Genomic DNA, 11473 nt, shown 5'->3' on the forward strand with positions numbered 1-11473 from the left:
ATGTATATATATGGCATATACATATATGGAGGAATGCCTACCTCGATTTTTCTTTTCTCTTCCTTTCATTCTTCTCCTCTCTTCTCTGCTATTTCCCATCTCATAACTGATCAATGTTAAATGTTATTTCCATTATGATTTGATATTCCATTTGTAGAAATTACCAAGCTTTAGGGATGGAAACAATTTCCCAAAGTATTGGATTTAGACTCAGAAATTTAATCTGAGGTACACAGATGAGCCTAAGAAAGTTGTAGCTTCTGTATAGGTAGGTCACTAATCATGGTAGAAAATAAAACTCAGGGAGTTTGGGGGTTCTGTGGGAATAATGTTTGTTTTTTGTTCTGGAGGCAGTTTGGAGAATCTAGGAGCTAAGACCATTGAAAGTATAATAACATTTGCAGCTTTTATTAAAAATATAAATAAATATTCAACATTCTCTTACACAACCAAATTGGCCAAGGATGGGAAAGCTGTTTTATTACTGAAACGTTTACAAGAAAAAAAAAGTTGATTCAAACAGTTTACATATTTTTTCTTACCCACTGCTGAAGAGAACAGCATTCTCTTTGGCACTGACTACTAGAAAAACAGTTGATCAACTTTCTTCTGCTTCAAAATGTTTCCTGGGTCTACTGTTTTTTAAAACACTACTATAAAGACATCTGGACATGGAAACTACAGGTGAACGACTATGCAAATGACGCTGCACTGTTACTGCACACGTGTAGACTTCGCATGCTGATTAAGGGGTATAGAATCTCTCCCTGTACATTCTCTATGTTTCAAGCTATAGAAAAATAAACAAATGATATCAGAGCAGCACTATGGTACAGAACGCTGTATTTTTAAATTTTTATTTTTTGTGCTAAATGTGGGACCATTTCAGCCAAATGCACCACTTCATTTCCCAATAATCTCCATCAGTTTCCTGTTACTGTGGGCTTGCTGCGCTAACTGCTCAGCCCTGGCCATTTCCAAGACTTCTCGGAGAAGGTGGAAGGTGAGATCCAGGGAGATGGGAGGCTCCTCGGACCGGCGCTCCCTCCCCAGTGCCTCCTGGTGGCCGCGGAGAGCGCTCCCGCCGCCGCGTCTCTCCGGAGCCGCGGGGCTGTCGAGCGAGCGCCGAGGCAGCTGTAGCTGCTGCAACACGCGGAAAAAGTTGGCGGCTGCCTGGTCCGGCGAGGGGCGGCTGCCTCCAGCAAGGGCCGAAGAGCTGGGTGAGAAGCGAGCAGCGAGGCTCTTGCCGAGGCTCCCCAGGCGGAGGAAGTATTCTTCTCCCATGCGGAGCAGAACCGGTCGAGACTGAGGTGGCTGGAGCTGCTGGGGCTGAGGCGGCGGCTGGAGGAAATCTATGGGCTGGGGGGACTGAGGGACTTGTCGGGCGCCCGCGACAGGCCCCCGGCTGAGGAGGGCCCTACATGGCGGGCAGGGCAGGAGAGCGACCAGCAGGACTCCCGCGGACACGAGCAGCGGCCAGCGCATGTTAGGGACGCTCACTGCGGCAGAGGGGCGGAGGCAGAGGAAGGAAGGGAAGAGAGAAAGAAAGAGTTGATCAGAGTTTAGCTCAACGGGAGGGTGCATTCGCGGTCTTCCAGTCCGACACCCCGAAGACTTGCCAGCTCCCGCCCCCAGGAGTGAGCGGACGCTGTCCGCGGTGCTGAAGCAACGGTTTGGCATTTGTGAGCCTCAGGAAAAGGGGCACCTGCTAGGCTGGGCACCGAAGCTCATCCCTCGCCACACAAGAGTAACTCTTCTTTTGAGATGCCGAGGGCATAGTCCCCGAGTCCTCTGCCTAACAATCCCCGAAAACTATTTCCAAAAGCAGATTCCCCTGAGCCTAGAAAAAAAGCACACATTTCAGATCTCATCCACTTTGTTCAGTCCCCTTCGGGAATCTCCTTACACTCTTCCAAACTGAGAACCAGTTCCTCCTTCTCTCTCCATTTCTGTCCTTGACTCCTTAAGTGTCAGGATCGATATGGGGCAGAGTGAGGCGGGGGCTCTTCTACCCAGGCAGCGAGGGATAGCTGCCCATTCAGGGAATGCTCAGCAGCCGTCTAAGTTTGCTTTCCACACGTCCCAGCTAGTATCAGAATCATAAGGCTCAGTCAGCAACAACAACGACAACCACAATACACACACACACACACACACACACACACACACACACACACACACACACGGCAGCTGACTCTGCCGCGCATACCGCAGCACCTCAGGCAGCGCAAAGTTTGTGGCGCGTTTCCGTCTAGGCGCTCCCTACCTTCCCAGGCGCTTCGCAGGTGAGCCGGGCGCAGTCGCCTCTCTGCAGAGGGACGGCTCCGGGGCTTTCTCTAAAGAAGGTTTTCTTCCCTTTTGTTTCTGTTCCCAGTCTCTTTGTCTTTGTCTCTTCTCTTTTTCTTCAGTCTTTTAATGTACTTGGGCTCTGAGTTTCTCCACACCAGAGCCCGGTGTGGGATTTTATAGTGTCGACCCTCTTCAGAAAGCACGCAGCATTTGCCTAATAAGCTGACGCTCTCTTGACAGCTCGATTGCGTGCTGCCTCTGCTCCTGCATAAATCATAGGGCCCTGCCAAGGAGCGAGGGACAGAGTTTTGCTATTTCAACACTGAATCTCACATCCAATTATATCAACAGATATTTATCGCCTCCTTGGTGACGTCAACGAGTCCTAAAATGGAAGGGCTTCTTATGACTTGTCCATTGACAAAAATTCTTGAATGAGATTTCCCAAGTGTAGAAAACATACTGACCTTTTACTATGGAAGGCCAAATTCAGGGTTGAGGGGGAAAGACAGCAAAATGGAAGGGAAATGAAGGGAAATTGGGAAGGAGGGGAGGTCTGCTATGCTGTCCTGCAATAAGGTAACTAATAGCTAGCAGGGATCGATCAGGCCCTCCAGTCACACTCCTTCTTTTTTCTCTGGCCAGTTTTGTCAGGCAACATCTGTATATCTCAAAAGTTCTGTTTCCTGGGGAAAAAAGAGTCCCACCATCTTTCTTCCTGGAAAAGAACAAAGAACCAAGAAATGCATGTGCAGAGACATCCTGGGTTAGTGTTCTCTGCTTTTTCTTCCCAAGAGCAGAGAAAGAAGTTGTGAGTCTGCAGGCACAAGGCCAGTGTCTCCAAACACAGTTCAGGCCTTTTAAATGATGACAAGGGCTACTCCAGTGATGAAGGGGCATGAGCAAGGGTCAGTCAGTGTCACTGCAGAGACCTTACGTTCCCGGAGAACTTTCGTTCCATTGAGAAATGCTGCTCTTGTGTTTCACTTCTTTAAAATTGAAAATTAGTTGTGGATGTTGTTTGTCTCTTCACTCCAAACCCAATAACAACCCAGCTAAAAATATCAGATGCAGATTTTCCTCAGTGAATGCTGCCTATGTCAAAAGGCAATCTTATTTATTTCACCATTAAATTATTAACATTGGTAATAGCACACATATCAGAGATACCCCATTATTCTTTTTCAACATTTCTTTTTCTAAACTCAAATGTACTCCATGTTAGCCTCATACATAAATACTGTCTGATATTACTTGAGAATAGAATGCTAAGTCTATAAAGCCATACTCAAATTTTGAGTTAAACTGACACTATCATATAAGTGGGAGGCAGTTACTCTTAAATCTGCAATTGAAAATGCAATTGCAAACTCTTGTGTCTATGATTCAATTCAGCTTCTAGATAACCATCATAGTTGTTTATCAGAAATTTCCTGTTCCTCATGTCTGGTTACCTCTACTGCTTCTTTTGTAGCTAATGTAATAACATATTTCAACTCTGATTTTGGATCTATGCTAATATATAACTGCTCTTTGAAATGAAAGAGAAGGAAAGAAATCTGACACTTTCCTGAGAGGTAAGCTCACAGTTGGATCATTGCACTGTGGAATTTACTTCTGTTTCAAAGTGAACAGAGAAATATATGTACTGAGAAAGATGCATGCTGCTAATAGAAGATCATTATAGCAAATGGTTGAGTTTTTACAGCAAAGTTGACTTTGATATTGGTAGAGTGGCAAAGAGAATCTTGGTTTCTGTTGTTGTAAATTTTTAACTTAAAATGAATTGCAACATTTTTGTTACTTTCCTTTATGACCTCTTTTTTTTGTCTTCATTAGTAGATTCAACCTTAGATTTTTTTTTCTGTATTTTTAGGGAAGGATCTACAAGATGTTCAGAGTCTCACTACTAGATGGGACTTGTAGTGATTCTCCTGTTTACAGCCTCCCAAGTGCTGGGATTACAAGCGCAACACCACACCCAGTTGCACTTGCCCTCTCAGGGCAGGGCTGGCACAGCAAGCCCGGGGATGGAACTCTGCACCTGCTTGCAGGTGCTTTAATTGGCTGAACAATTTGGCCAGCCCTTTAGATGTTAATCTAGGTGTGAAAAGTAGGTTTGGAATGGGAAGTTGCAGGTGCATGGATACAGATGTGAACCTAGGGAAAGGATTGTAGTTGGATGTTTAGCTGGGGAAGTCTGGGAGGTTCCTCCACAGTGCAACAAGTTTTGGGCTCTAACAACCCTTCATCCCTTCAGATCTTTCTCCCATTGGGCTTTCCAGGAATGCTGTTTTAGCATAGCTGCCACATTGCAGTTGAGTTCTTGCTAAGTGTTTGTTTTTTGTTTGTTTGTTTGTTTGTTTGGGGCTTCTTTTGGAGAATAAATTGGGTAGTACAATATATTCAAATGTTAAAGCTCATCAAAGTAGAGCATTCTCATTACAAAAGGCTTTTAAAAAGCATTCAGTCTGGATGAGAACCAGAGTTTCCTCAACTTATCTGTAGTCACCTAGCCAGTTAGTCACAAATTCAGAATGAGTACCCAGTTCTTTCAATACCGGCACATATTATTTGCACATAAAAGCATGCTTTGCAGTTGTATTTCAGGCTGAGGCACACAGACAAATGGAATGTGAAAACAAATTTATATAAAGGAAAATATTTACACATCAATCCTTGAAGGACCTTTCTCAGACTATTTTATATTGGTAAACTTACTTCTGTGTGACAATGCAGAGAGTCTTGGTTCATGCTGATGCTCTGGCAGTTGATTCTAAATCTCTGAGCGTACAAACTGCAATGGACTTTTCTGCTGAATCATATAATTAGAATATGAAGTGTTTTTGAGTGAGATGTCAATTTCAAAAAACATTAATTTGATTTTTTCTACGTTAAACTTTGAAAACAAAGCGATGCTTTAATAAAGTATAGAAGATGAAAGAGGTTCTCAAAATAAACAAGCATATGTATGATTAGATAAATAACATAACACAGAGGGTTTATATGCACAATAAACTAAATTTCCAAGCTCATAAAAATCATCACATATGTATCCCATCTTACATGTAGGAATAACTTTCTAAAAGGAGTCCTAAACATAATCTAGGAATCTGGAAATAGTACCTCAACAAATTATTTTTAATTAATCCATTAATGTAAATACAAACAATATCTCTTAATTCCCCAAGTTGTGAGATGAGAATATGAATATGCTTTCAACTTTTAATATATCCTCCTGCACATTCATCTCCTGGTTTCTCACCTATACCTTTACTTATCAGAATTCATTATTTGTAAACAGAATTAAGTTTTCTGTGCTTTGGCCACTGTCTTAGCTACTTTTCTCTCACTGCTGAGATGAACACCCTGATGAAGTAAAGGTTTACTTAACACAGTTTTCAGTCCGTAATCATCTGGCTCCATGGCAGCAGGCACGGTGACAGGCAGCATCTTGAGATGGCAGAAGACAGCAAAAGCAACAAGGGGAAAAGGGGCAAAGCAGGCCTCTTTTCCTCCCCACACTACCTTCATCCCCTCCTCCTCCACAAGCTCAGGATGTTTACCAAGTGAGGACCCTGGACTCCTACTGAGTCACTATTTAGGCTTCTAAATTTAACAATTCTCAACTTGACACAATGTATCAACCACTATAATCCACCCCTGGTTAACTTGGATACAGATACATCTCTTTAAAGCAGTTTCCAGATATAGAGACATACTGAATTCTTTTTTTTTTAATTCATTTTAAGGAAAAAGCAATTAAACAGTTTCAAAACAGGTTAGTAGGGCAGTTACAATAATTAAGACATACTTATTATTTCACAACTTGAACATTTTAGCACAAGTTTAACAACCTTAAGAACCAATATTAGGCCCATAAACAATTTATTACATTAGAACCATAACATTCTTCCCCTGGACCACCAAAGACTCATGTACATCTCTTTATACAAAAGGTATTTAGTCTTTTTGCAAAAATTATCAAAGTTCTAATAGTTTCTGCATTGCTGAAAAGTCCAAGTGCCAAGTCTCCTCTGAAATTTACAACACACTCTTAGCTATGAGTCCTTGTACATTTCCATTTCAAAAGTTACAAGCAGGAGCACACCAAGGATTGGGACCAAAGCAAGCCCAAAATCCAGCAGGGCAGACATTAAGTCCTATAGTTCCCTGTCCTGCCTCTGAAACAATCTGTGGCAAATCATGAACTCCAAAGGGCTTCTGTGGCTCCACCTCTATAGTACTTCTAGTGGTTGTAGCTCCAGTGGCTTCTTTCTTAGGCCCACCTTATTACCTCCTTGCAGATTTTCTTAGATGATCCATTCACAGCTTTATATTTTGTCCTCTCAGGAGCATACTGCCTAGTCTCCAAGCTTTTTTGAAATCATGGTGGAAGCCTTCTTAGCCCCAAAACTCTTGCATTCTGTACACACCTAAAGCCAGCATCATGTGGATGATGCCAAGGTCTGCTGCCAGAGAAAGCAATAGCCAGGCTTTCCTCTCTCTTAGCTATAGGATCTAGTGCCTGGATCAAGAACTGTGAATCCAATTATGAGGAACAAATTTTCCATGCTTCCATTCTGGAACATGGTACTCTGGTTTTGTCCTCAAAACAAAGTCTTTCACCTTTGCAGTTTTGAGGCTGCTTAGGGTAAAGACTTTTGGCTTCTTGTGAAGCCTGTATGCTGTCTTTCATAGTCTCCTGTTACTTGTTAGCAGCTGAGATCTCCTTAGCTCTAACTTTGCAATTCTGACTAGAATTTCCCATGCAGAATAGCTGAAAGCGTTCCAGCTCTACTCCCTCAGGCATCATTCCAAATCTTTCCAATCGCTTCCCACAAGCCATTCTCAAAGTCTCTGGACCACATGGTCAGGTATAGTCACAACAGTGGTCCCAATTGTCTGGCACCAAATTCTGTCCTAGGTACTTTTGTCTCACTGCTCAGACAAAATATCCGATACCCAAATTAAAGAAGAAAAGATTTCTTTAGCTCGCAGTTGGTGGAGATTTCAGCCTGTAATCAGCTGGCTCCACGGCAGGGTGGCCTGAGGAGGGGCAACAGCTCAAGGAAGCAAAGACAGCAAAAACAACAAGAGCAAAAAGGGGAAAGCAAGTCTCTTTTTTTCCCTTACATTGTATGTTGGCTATGTCAGCTATGCACTGATACCATCTCTATCCCCTCTTCTTTCACAAGCTCATGATGTTTACAAAATGCAAACCCTGGCTGCCTACTGAATCAGATAACCTTTGAAACTTTTCAGTTTCAAGCTGACACAACACATCAACTATTATAGCCATGTATACATCTTAAAATTGTTCACTACAAAACTAGACCACAGCTTTTGATTGTTTCCTTTCTTGTTTTTATCTACAATACCAATTATCATATTTATATTTCTAGTTTGATTTGGTGCTAGAATGATAAACTATCTTAATCTTCCTCCTAATTTTTTCATACCTTCAATAATAAGTAATCTAATAAGTCTTCCTCATCATTTTATATTATCAAAAGATAGTACAAAATATGAAAAAAATTAGAAATAATACAAAATTTCTTTTTTATGAATTTTATTGAGAAAAAATAGCAATGAGACAGTTTCAAAACAGGTTAGTAGGACAGTTACAAACACAATTGCATATTGCTGTCTTTGTAGTAGTTATTCATAGTACAAGATGTAGACATGATATCTTGTTTAAACACTATTTGTACAAATTTTTCTTTTCAACAGTACAGAATTTCACCAAACAAGTCAAGAGGAATTCAACAATGGTTGCTGTATTTCATAATGCTTTCTTCAATTTAGTTGTTCAAATTAGCAGACATAAGCATGCAAAATTATTTACAAAAAAAGAAGAAAGTCATAAGAAACTAAGAAGGATAAGAAAAAAATTAAACATCAATTGCTTCCCTCTGTAGACCAGCAGAAATCAGCACTGCAATTATCCAAGCTATTTTGCATACATGCATAAATATATCTCTCCTGACACACGCATTTCTTCTGCTGTCCTTTTCCTCATCCCAGTTTTTCCTTCCCTTTGAACAGATTCTTTCCCTTTCACAGTATTTATTATAGCTTTTTCAGATATTTAATTAGTCTTTCAGGTTCTTACACTAGCAAGACAATACAATGTTTGCATATGTTGGTCTGATTTTCATTTATGAGTATGGTCTCTATTTATAACCAATTACCTATAAAAGTCTCAAATTTATCTCTTTTGTAGCTGAGTAATACTCCATTGTATAAAAATACCACATCTTTTTTTTTATCCATTCCTCAGTTAATGGGCATATGAATTGTTTCCAAGATTTAGCTAAGACAAATTGCCCTACTATAAACATGGGTGCACATATATCACTGTGGTATGATGTTTTCAGCTCTTTTGGAAAAATTCCCAGAAGGGGAATAGTTGGCTTGAATGGGGCTGCCAATCTTAGCTTTTTGACACATGTCTGTACTGATTTCCATACTGGTTGTGCCAGTCTGCACTTCAATCAATAGTGGAAAAGGGCTCATTTTTCCCAGCAGCCCCTGCAGCATTTGTTATTGGTTGACTTCTTGATGATAACCATTCTTTCTAGGGTGAGATAGAATCTCAGTATTGTTTTAATTTGCATTTTTCAAATAACCAATGATTGTGAACATTTTTTATATATTTATTTGCCATTTGTATTTCTTTTAATTTCTTTTTTTCCTTTCTTTCTTTCTTTTTTTTTCTTTCTTCTTTCTTTCTTTCTTTCTTCTTTCTTTCTTTCTTTCTTTCTTTCTTTCTTTCTTTCTTTCTTTCTTTTTTTTCCAGTACTAGGGATTGAACTCAGTCATTTGTATTTCTTCATCTGAGAAGTGTGTATTCATCTCAGATGCCAATTTTTTGCGTTGGGCCTTTGAAATTCAGAGGCCTGATTCTTTTTAATTCTTCATATGTTCTAGATAAAAAGCCTTTGTCTGAGCGATAGTCAGCTATAATTTTTTCCCAAATTGTGAGTTTTCTTTACACTGTTCTTGGTTTCTGTAGATGAGCAGAAACTTTTTAAAAAGATGAGATCCTAATTGTTGATTCTTTGAAGTATTTCTCATGCATTTTGGTTTTTGTTCCTGAACTCTCTAAATATCCCTATGTCTTTAAGATTTCTACTTACTTTTTCCTCCAGAAGATTAAGTGTTTCTGTTTCAATATTTAAATCTTTCATCCATTTTGACTGCAGTTTAGTGTGTGGTGATGGACATGGGTCTAATTTTAGCTTTTTGCATGTAGAAAGCCAGTTTTTCCAGCACCATTCATTAAAGAGGCCATCTTTCTTCCAGTGAACATGTTTGGCCCCTTTGTCAAAGATCAGGTGGCTGAGCATGTTTTTAGTTGTACATGCATCTTCTAATCTGTTCCATTGATCCTCACATCTGTTTTACTGCCAGTACCATGCTGATTTTATCACAGTAGCTTTGTAGTATAGTTTCAAGTCAGGGATTGTACGTCCTGCCTTTCTTTTGTTACCCAGTATTGCTTTTGCTATTCTAGGTCTCTTCTGGTTCCAAATAAATTTTAGGAATGTTTTCTCTAGATCTGTGAGGTATGCTAATGGAATTTTAATTGGGATTGCATTGAATTTGTGTAACAATTTTGCTTTCCCATCTTTGTAAAACCTTTCTCAGTAAGCACTCTTAACTTGCTTTCTGTCCAATTCTAAATCTGATCCATGGCTCAGTTTCTGTGTTTTCTCTATTCTATTTCCTGGATGAATTCATTCTCTGTAATTATATGAGTATTTCTTTCTTGATTACTGCATTCATTTTATCATACCATATCCTCAAATAAATTTCTAAGAAAAAATTATAGTAGGTACATTTTATGTGTACCCACATTTCTAGAAGTATCTCTATTTAATCTGAGTAACTGATACTTTGTATGATAATATAATTTCAGGTTAAATACAATTTTATTCTACAACTTTTAGTATTATTCCCTCATGTTAAATTAAGAAATTATGTTGGTAAGAAATACAATATTTATGGGCATGGTGGTACAACCCTCTAATCCCAGCACTCAGTAGGCTGAGGCAGGAGGCTTGCAGTGAGTTTGAGGCCATCCTGGGCTACAGAGTGAGTTCAAGGCCAACTTGAAGTGTATAGTGAAATTCTGTCTCAAGAAGACAAAAAAAAAAAAAAATCCAATATTATCTTGGTTTAAATTTTTTTATTACCAGAATTTTTTTCTTATATTTTTTTATTGATGGTCTTAGTCTTTTATTTTCATTGACATCCTGAAATTTTACAGAAGTGTTTAGATCTTCTTTTTTCATTGACCATTTTAATTTGGTGATTCTTAGCTCTTGGGTGTGAAAAACTCCCTTATTTTATTTCTATGGTAATATTCTTTATTCTTTCTTTCTGTGACTTCTGTTTATGTTTTCCCTCTGTTGGGCTGCTGTGTTTATTCTTTTCTTGAGTGAAGGCTTTTAAATAACTTTTAATTATTTGATTAAGTTTATTTTACCACCATATGTTTAATTCCAGTCTCTTTTTTCTTTCTCCTTTCTATTTCATAGCTCCTACTTTGATTTCTGGAATAATATCTCTTCAAATTCTATAAAAATACTAATTATAAGGTTTCCAAATTTTCTTTCTTTTCCCAAATTATCTATTCCATCTATGGTTCTTTTTTTTTTTTTTTTTTTTTTTTTTTTTTTTTTCAGAACTGGGGTTTGAACACAGGTCCCTGCACTTGCCAGGCAAGCACTTATTGTACTGGACCATGTCCCTGGCACCCCATCTATGGTTCTGAAAGAAAAGATTTCACATGTCTTAGTTTCTCTATTTTATTTTGGAGATTTTCTTTAACCTTCTTAAGATGTACCTATGTATGTATGCACTTTTATATTTAAGAGTTAATGCAACACTCATCAGGAACTCTATGTGAAGGACAACAAGCCTGTCACCAAATAGTCTTTCCTTTAGGGTAATGAGCCAGTGAGCCAGTCACTACCTGGAGATAGTCATAAATGCACCATTATACAGAACTTTCCTCTGGAGCTATTTGATTTTACTTAAGAAAAATATATAGGTTTGTTTTCTGGGGCTGCCATAACAAAACACCATAGACTGAGTGGCACAGACAATAGAAGTTTATTTTCTTAGTTCTTGAGACTGAAAGTTCAAGCCCATGATGTCAACAGGCTCAATTTCT

General features: G+C 39.2%; 1 protein-coding gene across 1 annotated transcript; it reads right to left on the reverse strand.

The window, feature by feature from the left end:
* Positions 1-903: 903 nt before the first annotated feature.
* On the reverse strand, positions 904-1485 carry Crh (corticotropin releasing hormone). The gene has a single exon (XM_004637524.1). The coding sequence runs from the start codon at positions 1483-1485 to the stop codon at positions 904-906; it is 582 nt and encodes a 193-aa protein (XP_004637581.1).
* Positions 1486-11473: the final 9988 nt, after the last annotated feature.

The sequence above is a fragment of the Octodon degus genome, unplaced genomic scaffold (assembly GCF_000260255.1).
Source record: "Octodon degus isolate 3935 unplaced genomic scaffold, OctDeg1.0 scaffold00091, whole genome shotgun sequence".
NCBI lineage: Eukaryota > Metazoa > Chordata > Mammalia > Rodentia > Octodontidae > Octodon > Octodon degus.